The 15648-nt window shown below is 49.2% G+C and overlaps 1 protein-coding gene and 2 pseudogenes across 1 annotated transcript; 2 read left to right on the plus strand and 1 right to left on the minus strand.

Annotated features, from left to right (window-relative positions):
• The first annotated feature begins 285 nt into the window (after window positions 1-285).
• Window positions 286-15393, plus strand: LOC103246115 (putative golgin subfamily A member 8F). The gene is given in 22 exon segments (XM_073011939.1): window positions 286-388; window positions 4984-5015; window positions 5699-5818; window positions 6405-6464; window positions 6645-6725; window positions 7578-7616; window positions 7882-7929; window positions 8018-8102; window positions 8198-8307; window positions 9340-9426; window positions 9534-9638; window positions 9832-9919; window positions 10298-10368; window positions 10371-10471; window positions 11654-11717; window positions 11984-12052; window positions 13409-13484; window positions 13923-14014; window positions 14583-14683; window positions 14766-14866; window positions 14968-15123; window positions 15209-15393. Coding segments are annotated over 22 exon segments (1974 nt in total).
• On the minus strand, window positions 8368-9332 carry LOC140710346 (uncharacterized; annotated as a pseudogene).
• On the plus strand, window positions 10479-11420 carry LOC140710347 (uncharacterized; annotated as a pseudogene).
• Window positions 15394-15648: the final 255 nt, after the last annotated feature.

Here is a 15648-nt window from a genome sequence, read left to right on the forward strand (position 1 = left end):
CACAGAGACAGAAAACCAAATACTGCATGTTTTCACTTATAAGTGGGAGCTAATCATTAAGTCCTAATTCTTAGAACCAGTAAATGTTACTTATTTGGAAAAAGCATCTTTTCAGGTATGATTAAGTTAAGGATCTTGAGGAGAGATTATCCTTGTTTGTCTCAGTGGGCATTAAATCCTGGCACATGCTTCCTTAGGGAGATAAAGGAGATTTAAGTTCAGACAGAAGAGAAGGAGGCCATGTGACCACGGAGGCAGAGACCAGAGTGGTGGAGCCGCAAGCCAATGAATGCCAGCAGCCACCAGAAGCTGGGAAAGTCAAAGGATGCATTTTGCCTTAAGCGCCTGAGAGCACTGGCTCTGCCAATACCTAGATTTCAGCCCAGTGGTACTGATTTTGGACTTCTGTTACCCAAAACTGTGAGAAAATAAATTTCTGTTGTTTTGAGTCACCAAATTTTTGGTAATTTGCTGTAACAGCCACAGGAAACTAATATACATGCCTACCTGGGTCCAGCTGTGTCCTGTGATTCCTGCTTTCCTGGGACAGGCTGGTTGCTCCATGCCTGCTGGCCACCCTCCTTGGAACTGGACCCTGCAGGTTCCTCCATGCCTGCTGGCCATCTTCCTGGGTGCTGGACGCTGCAGGCTGCTCCATGCCTGTTGGCCATTCCCTTTGGTGCTGGACAGCACTCACATTGTGAAATGCACTGGCCGTGTGAAAAACACCTGCAAATGTTGCCAGGAGAGGGGTTAGTTCTTTTGTTGGCAACTCTTGTTTATTGCTTATGCCTTAACCTTTGTGCCTCCAAGATCCCTTCTCTCTGCCTTCATCGATGCCAGGAAGGCAGTCACCTTTTGCCTTCCTTTGCCTCTCAGCAAGTGGCATATCTCCATGTCACTTTAAGCATCAAGCACACAGAGCCCAATAAGATGCTGAGAAGTGTCTGCCTGCTGTTACAAGCTGGTGGAGACATTCTGAGCCAGTAAATCCAGGGCTCAGGAAAACAGCTGCAGGAAACCTAAAGTTCAAAATGCTGAAGTGAAAAATGGGTAATGACAACAAAGGGAATCACAAGCCCCTTCTTTTAAAAATGTTACGGTGATAGTCCGGGCGCAGTGGCTCAGTCCTGTAATCCCAGGACTTTGGGAGGCCAAGGCAGGTGAATCAGGAGGTCAGGAGATCAAGACCATCCTGATGAACACGGTGAAACTCCGTCTCTACTAAAAATACAAAAGAATTAACATGGCATGGCGGCGGGTGCCTGTAGTTCCAGTTACTCGGGAGGCTGAGGCAGGAGAATGGCATGAAACTGGGTGGCGGAGCTTGCAGTGAGCGGAGATCATGCCACTGCACTCCAGCCTCGGCGGCAGAACGAGACTCCACCCCCCCCCCAAAAAATGCTGATAAGGCACAACATAAAATTTGCCGTATTAACCATTTATAAGTATACAGTGAAGTAGTGTTAAGTATATACATGTTGTTGAATAACGAGTTGCTAGAACTTGCTGCTCTTGGAGAACTGAAACTATACCCACTACACAGCAACTCCTCATTTCTGTATCCCCTGGCTTCTGGAAACAAGCATTCGATTTTCTGTTTCTATGAGTTTGACTAATGTCGAACCTAATGTAAGACAAATCATACACTATTTGGTTTTGTGTGACTGGCTCATTTCAATTAGTATAATGTTTTCAAGGTTCATCTATGTTGTAGCATGTGACAGGACTTCTTTCTTTTTTAGGCTGATAATATTATAATATTCCATGGCATGGATAGACCACATTTGTTTATGTATTTATTTATTTATTTAGACAATCTCACTCTGTTGCCCAGGCTGGAGTGCAGTGGCATGATCATGGCTCACCGCAGTCTGAACCTCCCATTCTGAAGCGATCCTGCTGTGTCAGTCTCCTGAGTAGTTGGGACTACAGGCACATGACACCATCCCTGGATATTCATTTTTCTGTGTAACTGGTTGAGAAACAGGGGTAACAGTAAAGAAACTGTCTTAGAATAAATCTGGTGACAGCGGAAGAGAATATGAGACACATTGTCCTCACAGAGCCTTGAAGAGTGTGACAGTAGTTGAGGGCCACGCTGTTGTCTTACAGTGAAATGAGGAGAACACACACTGGTTTGGTAGTCCTGGGGATGGAACGAGGAATGAAATGTGAACCTCATTGGCGGCAGAGTCAAAATGTCTTGGGTCTTTGTAGTCAATAGTTAAATGAGAAGGAGGAATTATTGACTGACTTAGGAAGAAGTAAAAACTGAGAAATATCAATAAAATACAAAGCTTGCAATTTTAGTCAGGGTAAATCTTAAGCATTGTGTGATCCTAGATAGATTAGTGAGCAGGTTTGTCCCATATATTTTATATCCTGTATCTTCTAGCTATGACGCTATTTATGTCTTGACATAGCCAAACATTTTTTAAACTAACAGCTTTATTGTCATACAGTTTTTATATGATAAGCCCCACCCTTCAGGTGTACAGTTCAGTGGTTTTTAGTATATTCGGAGTTATGCAAACATTACCACTACCTAATTTCCAAACATTTTCATCTCCCCAAAAATAAACCCCATACCCATTAGCAGTCACTCCCTGTACCCGTCTCCCCCACCGTTGATCCCGGAAACCTCTGATCTAATTTCTATCTCTGTAGATTTGCCTATCCTGGACATTTCATATAAGTAGAATCATACAAAATGTGCCATTTTCTGACTGGCTTTTCTTTACAGAGATTATAAATCAAATGCCAGAAGAGCCTAAGCTTAGCATAGTGTTTGCTGTACAACTTTGACAACTCAACTTTTTTTAAAGTTGAAAATCTGACTGTGTCTGTGTATGTAGCATATTATCCTTAGGTGACCCTTCCTTTGATTATTAAGAATTTTTTCCCTAGTATTATTGAACTGTCTCAATATTCAGCAGGAACCCTTCAGAGACAAAGAGCAGTAGGAATTTGGAACACATATTGACAAAATGAATGTCACTTAATACAGTAGTAGAGTCGACCACTTTTAGGTGTCGATGCTGCTGAAAGTGTATATTGAGGAAAAGTTTATTTATCTTAATTTTTGTGGAGGTGCTAGAAGTACTTCTGTCTCGTGTTTATATTTCAAGAAACCTTTGCAGAGGTATTATGTGGTTGTACAAATGTACTTTCTTTTGACCTGAAAATGCAAAAACTTCCTTTCTTCCCACTTTCTGAGACTCTGCAACCTTAAAGGAAGAGTGGGATACATTAAAGGAAAGGTGGTGGTGGCTGGGTAATGGGTAGCAATGTCTACTATATACTTTCTTTCCCAAAACAAGTCCCTGTCTACTGTCAGCATTTCCAAAATGTGAAGATCAAGTGTGGTGTTAACTCACTAACTAATGACTAGACTTTGAGTGGTTGTGGAAGCAAAATCTCAGTGAGTGCCTGGAGGTTCTAATTCTGTTAAATCAGTGAGTGCACATTCTATACAAGATTCTCTTAGCCCAGTGGCAGATTTAAGGAGTGGGAGATAGATTTCTATGTTTCAGAAATCAAACACACAAAGAGTAAAAATTTTTAATCCCATGATTCTTTGCCCAAGTTTAATTTTCTGGAGAGTTTTTCTTTAGATTTTCTTTCCTTTCCATTAAACTGTTACTTTGGAATGTCTCAGGGTTTGGGAAAGCAAGCAGGAAAGACACTGGCTTGGATTCTCCAGGAGAAGGGAGTGAAGAGGACTTCTTTCCCTCATTTTGTTATTGAATCATGTCATGATAACAATTATTAAGGTGAATGAATGGTCTACAGTAGAAGTTTTTAAATGCCTTCTCTACAAAATAATTTGGTTTAGTCAATGCAAGGATGCCTTTGGTTAGCTGGAATGGAAGATGTGCCGGCTGGAGTGGTCTTGGCAATTCTTCCGGGGGGAAATTCAGCATTTGGAAGTGTAGGAAGCAGAAGGAATCTCAGGCAAGGGAAAGGCGTGGGCAGAGACCCGGAGGACAGAACAGGTTGTGGTGGACATGGTGTCCACATAGACCTCATCAGTGGTCTTAGCTTTTGTGTTTTCAAAATTACCACAGTTTGTGTTCTAAAACTGTCATCCCCTTGATTTTATTTTTGGCATGCTATCTGTGTGTTTTCAAATTTAAAACAACAGTAAAGGAGAAATGAAATTATTTTGTTTGAGAAAAAGTTAAGGTTAAAACATCTTGATCTAAATAATTTTCTATGGGGAGATTTGATAAATCCCCAGAAGCTATCTGTCGTTCAGAGAACAGTCTTCAGACCTAGAAAGGACTTGAGGAGTCCCAGAGAGGAGCTGCATGGTCTGAACCATTTGATTCTCATGACAGAATGGGTAAAAACAATTTTAACCATGAAACCATGCAGATGTTCATATTCTGGATAAGGTAAGGTCAATGCCATTGTCAGGGGAAAACTTTTGGCCATCACAGGATAGGAGAGAAAGTTTGAGTTGTAAACAATACTCTAATGCCATTTAAGGGAATGGGTTTTTCTGCCCCTATTCTTTGGAATATTTAGGGTTAATTTCTTAGTTTTTGACATCACAAAAATTTCAAACTATTTTGTTCTAAGAGCCATTTCAAACGATGGACTACAATTTCAGAGCAATTACATGAGAGTAATACCAATAGAATTTTTAAGTTACCCATAGTCCTATATCCCTAACAATTATGTTCATGCTTGCATGTTCTCTTTTCATCTTTACTGTGTGCATACTTTCTTAGTAATGACGTGTAGACATTTTTTAAGCAGGAATAATTCTCGAGATAATTTTGTATGTTTCCTTTTTTCTTTATAAGGTGCGTATTGGGTGGGGGAGCATTATGCATGAAACTTCTCACAAAACAGGTGATTATTTTCTTATAATACCCAATTTTCACCCTCAGTAGAGTGTTTTGATTATGTAAGTTAGATTGTGAGTAGAAGGTTCTCTTAAAGAAATTTTAGTGTTTTTTTTTTTTTTCATAGCCCGTACTTCTGAGGATGAAAAAGGTAAACCAGTAAAATGAGATTGTACTTGGTGCTGAATCTATGCCAGGATAGGCATTAAGAGTTTCTTCTATTTAAGGTTCTAATTTGCTCGTGTTGGGCACTTAGAACATCAGGTTGTTGTTTTTTGTGAGATTCTGGAAATGATCCAATTTTACTTTTTCCCCTTGACTCCAGACTTTTTAACCCTGATCTGCTGCTGTTGAGGCATATGAGGTTTGGGTTGTCCTCTTTCTGATGAATTCCCAAATTTAACAGAAAGGCTGCCTTCTGCCGTGAGGGCACATTGATATAAAAGTTTGAGAGGTACTGGTGCACTTCTTGATACTAACAGATGTGTGAGGATGTATGACTCTAAACCATGCAGTTCCTGCCTACCTAATGTTTACTTTTCTACCTCTGCCTCTGGTTTTGGTCCCTGGCAGTTGCTCATTCTTGGCAAAACCCCAGAGCTTGGAGTCAGAAGACTGAGTTTCAAAGTTCCAGTATTGCCTTTTTCTTTTCTTCTTCTTTTTTTTTTTTTTTCTATCCATATCAAGCCCTCTCAGTCACTAAATGATTGTGACAACACCTTGTACAGTTGTTGGCGTCATTAAATCAGATGGTGTATAGAGCATTTTGTAAAAACTGTAAGGAGGATGTGGCTGTAGGGGCTGATGGTTCCCATGAGTATCACTGCTCTTCTTTCCCACAGTTAAAAGGATATTGGCAGAGAAACAGCCCTGGTGGTCCAACAGGAGCGAAGAAGAACGGGAAAACAAATGGCAGTGTCCCTGAGACAGCCACTTCTGGTGGTTGCCACTCACCTGGGGATGTGAGTCTTGGCTGACCAGGCTCCTGGGGACAGGGGGCCTCAGGGGCAGTAGAGGGTAATTATTAAGATTGTGGATGGACTACTGGGTACTGGTTCAGAATTCTGGGTTTGAATCCTGCCTCTCTGTCTGCTAGGGATATGATTTAGGGCAAGTTGCTTGAGCTCTTTGGGCCTCTCTTTGCACATCTGTATAATAGAAGTGGTATTGTTTGACTTCCATTTGTGAGGTTTAAATGAGATTTGTTACTGTTGTTTTTATGTTAATCCCTAGTACATGGCCTGCGGTAAACACCCAGGACACCCAGGATATGGTCATTGCTGTTCGACTTTCCTCATCCCCAGTCTCAAGGGGAAGGCAGGACAATGAGAACAGCCACTTGTCATCAGGATTCACTGAAAGGGCCCCAGGGTGGGATGGTGGGGAGATAAAAAGCATGAGAAAAGTTGGCACAAAGGAGTTATGGGACAAAGGGTTCAAGATTGGCAGAAAATGAAATGTTGCCAGTTGATGGGGAAGAAAGGAAGTCAGAAGGCTCTGACACTGAGGGGGACAGAACATCTCCACGTGCACTCTCATCTCTTGTAGTCAGCAACGGGTATCCTCGGGGACAGCCCTACATCATTTGCTCCCCTGAAGGAACTGGAGGTAAGAGGCTCTGGGCAGAGGTGCAGTGACCCTGCAGGCCAATCCTCCAACCTTCTCCCACAGCAGGGAGTGGGTGCCCCTCTGCCAGCTGAGATAGCCTACACACCCCAGTCCTAATGATTGTTCTCTCTACCTCTCCACGACTCCTCCTCCACCTCCTCCTCTCTGCATGCGCCTCAGAGCCTGTGCCAGGAACTACCAGCAGCCCTGGACTCGAGGTCCGTCAAAATCAGTCAACTGAAGAACACCATCAAATCCTTGGTAAGAGTCTAGTGGGGTCCCCTGATTCCACGCTGCCAATCCTGGGCTCCAGTTTTCCCTTGGGGCCCTGAAGAAAGGGGCTGGGGGCCCTGGTGCCAAGGACAAATAGGGAGCTGGGGTGCCCAGGCCTCACATGGAGGGACCCCAGAGCACGCAGCATGGCTCTTCTTTTGCAGCCCTCTTTGCCGACTGTCTCCTCTCCACACACCCCTGCTCCAGTCCTTGCTACACACGCCCTGGGGTCATTGCCTCTCGGGGAAGTGCTAGCCTGACTGGTTGTCAGGGGCCCCGTATTTCTGCTGTGACTCAGTCCCTAATTTGCTCTTTGATTCGGGACAAGCTGCCTCTCCTTTCTGGACTCGTGTTTCCAGAGGAGGTAGTGAGTATCAAAGGTGTCTGTTAGCTGTGAGAGTCCGAGATTTAAAGGCTCCCTAGAACAGAAACCTCAGGGACAAGGGCTGCTGTCTGTCCTTTTCCGTCCTATATATACTGTGAAGAACCGTACCTGGCCCATACGTGCTCAGTGAATGTTTATTGAATGAACACACTTTTCTAAATGACAAGCCGGCGGAAGAGGGGGCCTTTCTCAAACTCCATCTCTAGAGGTTTATGTTCTTGTCCTCTCAAGAGATTCCAGATTCAGACTTTGAGTTCTGTGACTGTGGGTGAAAACCAACAAAGACCCGAATCCTCTGTCTTTGGGCGCTTGAGGAGAGTTGACCAGTTCGTGTTCCCACTGAGTCTGAGAACTCTGCCTTTAAAATCCATTCCTGGCCCCGCCTACCACTTCCTGGCCTGGGGAATAGAGTTGAGGGGCCACCCTCCATCACCTTAATTTGACTCTCCCCACAGAAACAACAGAAGAAACAAGTGGAACATCAGCTGGAAGAAGTAACGTGATTTCTTTGTTTCCTCGCGACATGACTGCTGGGTTTGGGGGGCTCTCAGATGTAGAAGCCCCAGTCTCCTCTCCCCTACTCCCAACCTGGGGAAGAAGGCTCACCCCTCAGATTCCACCCCATCCCTACAGGGTCCCTGATAACCTGCTCCCATGGGTGGGCCTGTCCTGGGGCATTGGTGGCTTTCTGGGGGCATGTCTCTTGCTGTGCTATCTCTGCCTCCCCCTGGTAAAAGCTCTGTCTTCCTCTTCCTATAGGAAAAGAAGGCAAACAATGAGAAACAGAAAACTGAAAGGGAGCTAGAGGTGAGTGGAGGGTGTGAAGTTTTCTCCTGTCCTCCGGGGAATGTTTCTTTCCTTCTCTTTCAGCACTTGCTTGGCTTTTCTCCCAAAGGTTCAAATCCAGAGACTGAACATGCAGAAAGGGAAACTAAGTATGGACCTGTATCACACGAAACGTTCTCTCAGATACTTTGAAGGTGGGAATCTGGGCACCCTGTCATCCTTCAGCCTGGCACTTTGACAGGTCTTTAGGGGGAGTCCTTTGGGCCCCATCTCAACTCTCTCATTACAGAGGAGTCAAAGGATCTGGCCGACCGCCTGCAATGTTCATTGCAGCGTACAGGAGAGTTAGAGCAGGTGCTCTGTGCTGTCACCGCCACACAGAAGGCGGCGGCGAACTGGGTGAGTCCAACCACCTGCCCCGTCCCCTGGGAGCCCGGCTTCGCAGATGGAGGAGTGAGCCTAAGGGTCCCTTCTGCAGGATGGAGTGTCCTGCCCAGGAGGCGGCATGGCCATGTCTCGCTGCTTTTGTGTGTGGTTGTTAGAGGCAGCCTGGGGCTGAGTCAGCTGCTGTGGGTGAGTTGGGGGGCACAGTGGGGGGTGAGCACTGGATGCAGAGCTTGGAGGCCAAGTGCCTGCCCTGCCCTTACCTGGCTGTGGTCTTGGCCAAGTCCTAGGTGGGGTATTGGGTACTTGTTCTGTGAAGGTACAGAAGATTACCTTTAGTATGATACCATTTCTGTAGAGAGAGGAAATGTGTGTGTGTGCGTGCGCACATATTATGATAGTATACATAAAACATGTCTGCAACCGTTCATAAAAAACTTGGGAGAGAGCAACAGGGTGGCTGGGAGATAATTTCCTTCTGTACCTTCTGAGTTTTGGACTATGCAAAGGTATCATCGTTTCAAAAACTGAACGAAAGATTAATTTTCCCCTTCCTATCTGTACCCCCAACCCCAGCAAAAAAATGGGCTTAGAGAATCAGATAGACCTGGGTGTTCAAATCCCAGCTCTGCCTAAGTGATGTTAGGCAAACATTTAACCTCAAATACTCCATGTTTTTTCATCTACACAATAGAGGTCGTCATAGTAACTGTCTCCTATGGTGGTTGTGAGGATTAAATGGGATTGCTAGCATGGTGCCTGGTGAAACACTCCATAAAGGTTCAGACAGTGGTAGTAATAACAGTAATAACAAGAGCAATATTATCTGATCTCTCTGGGCCTCTGTTAGGCAGCTGTAAATTCCATCTCTTTCCCTGTCCCTTCCAACTTTACTGAGTTCTGTTAAAAACCAGACCATGGGCTTGGAAGTGCGTTGATCTTTATTGACTGAGTTGTATATTGAGCCTAGCCCTAGCCCTTTTAAGGGGCACTATGTGGAATGGCCCGGGCTCCCCAACTGGAAACTTCTCACTCTTCATCATCCAGTTCTCAAGCCGCAGTCAAGCACTTATTGAGTGGCAGTTAGAGCGGTCCATACAGGAGAAGGCACGGCTGAAAGCACGCCTGACACGGGTGAGGTTTTGCAGAGGGAGGGATGTGGAAGGAAGATGATCCCAAGTGGCCAGGAGCAGGTGAGGACCAGTGACAGCCCTTCCTAACTTCTGTGCCCATTCTTGCAGTTGAAGGAGTCTCTAAAACAAGCCCATCTAGAGAGAGATGAATATGCTCAACATACAAAAAAGAGAGTCCGGTGGCAGCAGAGGATGAGGAAAATGTCTCAGGAGGTGAGATCTGACCCTTCAGCCCCCTGACCTTAGATGGGTCACGGAATCTTTCTGGGCATCTGTAAAATGGGAACAGTACAGCCAGAGGTGGTCATGGGTCTGGGCTTTGTGGAGGTGGGGGCAGAGAGGGAGATGGCAGCCACCAGCCACCAGCCCCTCTCTCCAGGGCCCTTTCCCCCTGTGCTTTGGGTAGGTTTGCACCTTGAAGAAGGAGAAGAAGCATGATACGCATCAGGTAGAGAACCTGGAGAGGAGCTTGTCCAAACTCAAAAACCAGATGGGTAAGATGGGGCTGGCATGACCTGGGAGCAGGCCTGGCATCAGAGGGCTGTGGGGGGCTTAGAATGCCCTAGGGAGGTGGGTGGATGGAAGGGCTTTGAGGCAGAGGGAAAGAGGTTTGTGCCAGGAGATGGCAAGTCTTGTCATCTCCATGAGCCTCAGTGTCCCCATCAGCAAAGGGGGCCCATTGTCAGCCACCCACAGTGCTCTGTATCTGAAAGTGGTTGGAAGATTGGCTATCATCCAGGTGCGAGGAATCATTAGCAGTGCGGCCAAGTTTGGGGAGCCTGAGAGGAGCTGTGCACCAAGAGGAGGGGTTTCGTTGTTGTTTTTTGGTTTTGGAGAATCCAGAGGCCCTTATTGACCGCTTCCTTTCTCAGCTGAACCCCTATCCCCGGAGCCCCCAGCAGTGCCCCCTGAGGTGGAGCTGCAGCACCTGAGGAAGGAACTACAGAGAGAGCAGCAGGAGAGCTCCAGGTCCAGGTAGAGAACAATCAGCACGTAAGTCTCCTGAACCGGAGGCAAAAGGAGAGGCTTCGGGAGCAGGAAAAGAAGCTTTGAAAGCAGGAGGAGGAGCTTCAGAAGCAGGAAGAGAAGCTTCGGGAGCAGGAGGAGAAGCTTCGGGAGCAGGAGGAGAAGCTTCGGAAGCAGGAAGAGAAGCTTCGGAAGCAGGAGGAGAAGCTTCGGGTGCAGGAAGAGAAGCTTCGGAAGCAGGAGGAGAAGCTTCAGAAGCAGGAGAAGCAGCTTCGGAAGCAGGAGGAGAAGCTTCGGGAGCAGGAGGAGAAGCTTCGGAAGCAGGAGGAGAAGCTTCGGGTGCAGGAGGAGAAGCTTCGGAAGCAGGAGGAGAGGCTTCGGGAGCAGGAGAAGCTTCGGGTGCAGGAAGAGAAGCTTCGGGTGCAGGAGGAGAAGCTTCGGAAGCAGGAAGAGAAGCTTTGGAAGCAGGAGTAGAGGCTTCAGGAGCAGGAAGAGAAGCTTCGGGTGCAGGAAGAGAAGCTTCGGAAGCAGGAGGAGAAGCTTCGGAAGCAGGAGGAGAGGCTTCGGGTGCAGGAAGAGAAGCTTTGGAAGCAGGAGAAGAAGCTTTGGAAGCAGGAGAAGAAGCTTCAGAAGCAGGAGGAGAAGCTTTGGAAGCAGGAGGAGAAGCTTCGGGAGCAGGAGGAGAAGCTTTGGAAGCAGGAGAAGAAGCTTCGGAAGCAGGAGGAGAGGCTTCGGGAGCAGGAGAAGCTTCGGGTGCAGGAAGAGAAGCTTCGGGTGCAGGAGGAGAAGCTTCGGAAGCAGGAGAAGCAGCTTCGGAAGCAGGAGAAGCAGCTTCGGAAGCAGGAGGAGAAGCTTCGGGTGCAGGAGGAGAAGCTTCGGAAGCAGGAGGAGAGGCTTCGGGAGCAGGAGAAGCTTCGGGTGCAGGAAGAGAAGCTTCGGGTGCAGGAGGAGAAGCTTCGGAAGCAGGAAGAGAAGCTTCGGAAGCAGGAGGAGAGGCTTCGGGTGCAGGAAGAGAAGCTTTGGAAGCAGGAGAAGAAGCTTTGGAAGGAGAAGAAGCTTCAGAAGCAGGAGGAGAAGCTTCGGAAGCAGGAGGAGAAGCTTCGGGAGCAGGAGGAGAAGCTTTGGAAGCAGGAGAAGAAGCTTCGGAAGCAGGAGGAGAGGCTTCGGGAGCAGGAGAAGCTTCGGGTGCAGGAAGAGAAGCTTCGGAAGCAGGAGGAGAAGCTTCGGAAGCAGGAGAAGAAGCTTTGGAAGCAGGAGGAGAGGCTTCGGGAGCAGGAGGAGAAGCTTCAGCAGCTGGCCGAGCCACAGAGCGGCTTTGAGGAGCTGGTGCGTTGCCCCCCTGGGTAGTCTGTCCTCCTCCCTGGCCCTCCAGGCCTTTGTTTCCCCACCTGTAAAATGGGGCAGTGTAGCCCTCATGTGAAATGTTACTTCTAAAGGCACCTGTGAGCCAGAGCCCTGCTCTGGTGGCTATGGGACAGAGGGGATGATTTTTCTAACCTGCCTCCACCCTTCCCCGTGCCGTGGGAGGCAGACACCAAGTTCTGGGGTCTCCAGCTGCAGTGGGTGGCTGCTGATTGCTTCTCTCTGTCCAGAACAACGAGAACAAGGGCGCACTGCAGTTGGAGCAGCAAGTAGAGGAGCTACAGGAGAAGCTGGAGGAGGTGAAGGAGACGGTAACCTCTGCCCCATCCAAGAAGGGCTGGGAGGTGGGCACCAGCCTCTAGGGAGGGGTGTGCCAGGCCAGAGGCAGCTCCAGCCTGGGGGAGGTGACCTCAGCACCCTCCAGGACAGTCCCGTGACTGTTTCTTGCTTCCTGTCCCGTGACTTTTAGAGGTGGGTAGCCCTGGGCTCCTCCCAGGTCTGGACATCATCATCCCAGCTAGAGGCATGAAGCCCCCCAATCATAGGGGAAGAGACAGTGGGATAAGAGGCTCCTTACACCAGGCGTGGTGGCTCACGCCTATAATCCCAGCACTTTGGGAGGCTCAGGCAGGAGAATCACTTGAGGTCGGGAGTTTGAGATCAGCCTAGCCAACATTGTAAAACCTCATCTCTACTAAAATGACCAAAAAAAAAAAAAAAGAAAAAAATTAGCCAGGCATGGTGGTGCATGGCTGTAATCCCACTTATTCAGGAGGCTGAGGCATGAGAATCACTTGAACCCAGGAGGTGGAGGTTGCAGTGAGCTGAGATTGCACCACTGCACTCCAGCCTGGGCCACAGAGTGACACTCTGTCTCAAAACAAAACAAAAAGGCTCCTTAGATTAAAACTGGTTTCCAGCCTCGGTTCCACTGGTCACCATTCAAGTACTTTGCATCTCTAAGTCTCTGTTTCTTTAACTTCAAAAGGAAGTTAGCATTTTCCTTACAGAGGTGCTGAGGATTAAATGAGATAATACATGGAAAGCATTAGGCCTGTAGCACACTTAGCAGATAGTGGTTGGCTCCCACTGCTTTTCCATCAGTCTGTGGCCTACAGTTTAAATGGTGAGAAAAGGGTATGCCATTTGAGGATGGGGAAAAAGGTATGGGGTTCTAGGAAAGGGAGGCAGTCACTGAGACCTGGAGCAAGGGGCCCGGGTCCTGGGAAGACTACAGAGCCCCACAGTGCCCTTGCTACCCTATTAATGGGCCCCGAATCTGGAAGCCAGCCTGCCATGTGCCGTCACGCCCAGGGTCTTCCTGCAGGTGGAGCTGAAGAGCCAAGAGGCTCAGAGTCTGCAGCAGCAGCCAGACCATTACCTGGGTCACCTGCAGCAGTCCGTGGCCACCTATCAGCAGCAGGTGGCTGCCTATCAGCAGCTGACCTCTGAGAAGGAGGCGCTGCACAGGCAGTTCCTGCAGCAGACCCAGCTAATGAACCAGCTGCAGCAGCAGGAAGCTTGGGGCAAAGTGGTGACCAAGATGACCCGCCAAAAGTTGCGGGAGACCCAGGGGAGGGAGTGGCTGAGGACGGGGCCATGAGGGGGACGACCTGGCAAACTCCGTGCCTTCTCACTCTTTCCTGGCCCCTTAGGAGCGCCTGGAAGCTGCCAGGCAGCAGAAGCAGCAGCTGCAGGACCAGTTGAGCCTCATGGCTCTCCCTGGGGAAGGTAGGGGAGACGCTTAGAGTAAGAAGAGAGAGCCCCAGGAGGAAGGGGGGACTGTTAGCAGCACAGAATTGAGGAGTTGGAAGAGACCTTTAGAACAGCTGGTCATTATGTCGACCGGGTGCCTGCACTAAGTTTGGCATCAATATGGTGACCTCCTGGAAGCGGGGGGGGTGGGGGGCCACCAAGTTGCCTAAGGATGGCTGAACTGGCCCAGGTCAGAAAGGGAGCAGGTCAGAACTCCAGCACTGACCGGTAGTGGGACTGTGCCTGGGCAGTATAGCAAGATCTTGGTTCTTAAAAGTAAAAATAAAGAACAGCAGCTCATTCCTCTCTGGGAGGGGCTGGCTCAGGGTTACCCAGTGAGGGTGGAGGCAGAGTTGGGCCCACAGTACCTCCCTTGTTGGGTTGTCTGAGGAGCCCTCTGGCCACTCCCCACAGGAGATGGAGGAGGACATCTGGACAGTGAGGAGGAGGAGGGTCCTCGGCCCATGCCGAGCGTCCCAGAGGACCTGGAGAGCTGGGAGGCCATGGTGAGCCTGACTCCCCCTGCACCCATTTTGCCACCTTCCTCTGTGGTCCCTGCAGGACCCCTTTATGCTCTTAGTTTCCCTGCCTTCTGATTTCTCTGCACCCTCACCCCTTCCTGGAGCCAGTGGTCAGACCCCATTTCACCTGTGACCAACAGATGCACACTCTGAGGCCCTAAGGGAAGGGGCTGCGCTCCACCCCTCTGCCCCATTTGTTCTGTGTATGCCCCTACAAGAATGCTCAGGTCTTGCCCTCAGGTGCCATTTTTCAAATCCGCTGCAGCCAGTGCCCAGGAGGAACAGGCACGGTTATCAGAGCAGGTGAAAGAGCAGAGGGTGTGCTGCCAGCGCGTGGCTCACCCGGTGGCCTCGGCCCAGAAGGAGCCAGAGGCAGCGGTCCCAGCCCCAGGGACGGGGGATGAGTCTGTGAGTGGGGAGACCCACTGGATCCTGCAGGAAGTCATGGAGAAGCTGTCCTATACCAGGACTCACCTCCAGCTTCTCCGTGACTTGAAAGTGCCACCTGAGGGCAGGTCGCTGTCGAGATGTGACCCCATTATTTTGGCTCCAGAGTGGCCGTATGGACCACCTGGAGGAGAAGGCGGACCTGAGGGAGCAGGTGGAGAAACAAGAACTTTGATTCATCCAGTACTGGAGGGAGAGATGCCGTCAGTGAGTGGGAGGCCAGGGCACGGCAGGGGGAGCTGCAGGGCCCTCGGAGGGGCCCCAGCGTCTGAGCCCTGTCCTCCTGCAGGAAAGTTCATCACCTTGTAACAGAGGCAGGGGCCAGTGCCAAAGATGCGGCAATGGGAGGAGGACATCATCAGGCTGGCCCAGGACAGGGAGGAGATGAAGGTAGGGTGTGCAACATCTCTGTGGGGGTGGGCGTGGGCGTGGGCGTGGGCATGAGGGTGGGTGCCGGCAGCGGCGTGACAGCTGAGCACCCCTCCGTCCAGGTGAAGCTGCTGGCACTGCAGGAGATGCTGTTGCAGCTTGTGGCGACTATAACAAGGGGCACCACAAATTCCTGGCCACTGCCCAGAACCCTGCTGATGAGCCCGGTCCAGGAACCCCAGCCCCCCAGGAGCTTGGGGCTGCCGACAAGCATGGTGGTGAGTAGAGCCCTCAGGCGGGGCGGGCAGGCAGGAGAGGGGGTGCTGGCGCTGCACTCAGATCCCCACCTCCAACTCTCCAAAGATCTTTGTGAGATGAGCCTCACCGACAGCGTGGAGCCTGCACAAGGAGAGGCCAAGGAGGGTTCTCCCCACGACAACCATTCTGCACAGCCCATCGTGCAGGAGCACCAGGAGCACCCAGGCTTGGGCAGCAACCGCTCTGTGCCATTCTTTTGCTGGGCTTGGCTGCAGAGAAGAAGGAGATAAACATCACCATCATCAAAGAGCTGGTCAAGAAATTTTTTAAAAAGAAACAAACTTGTGGGGTTAATCTCCTACATAATTCATTTACTTCATTTGCATGTTAGAGCTACTCATGATGATTTGTGTTTCTAATTTATATTTGTAAGAAGTTAAAAGAGAGTGGGTCTCTGTGGCTTTCACTGATGTTCATTCTAGCATCCTTTAGCATTTTTCTTTTTTAATTTCATAATTATAGGTCATTAGCATGCATATCGAGTT

The sequence above is a fragment of the Chlorocebus sabaeus genome, chromosome 26, assembly GCF_047675955.1.
Source record: "Chlorocebus sabaeus isolate Y175 chromosome 26, mChlSab1.0.hap1, whole genome shotgun sequence".
NCBI lineage: Eukaryota > Metazoa > Chordata > Mammalia > Primates > Cercopithecidae > Chlorocebus > Chlorocebus sabaeus.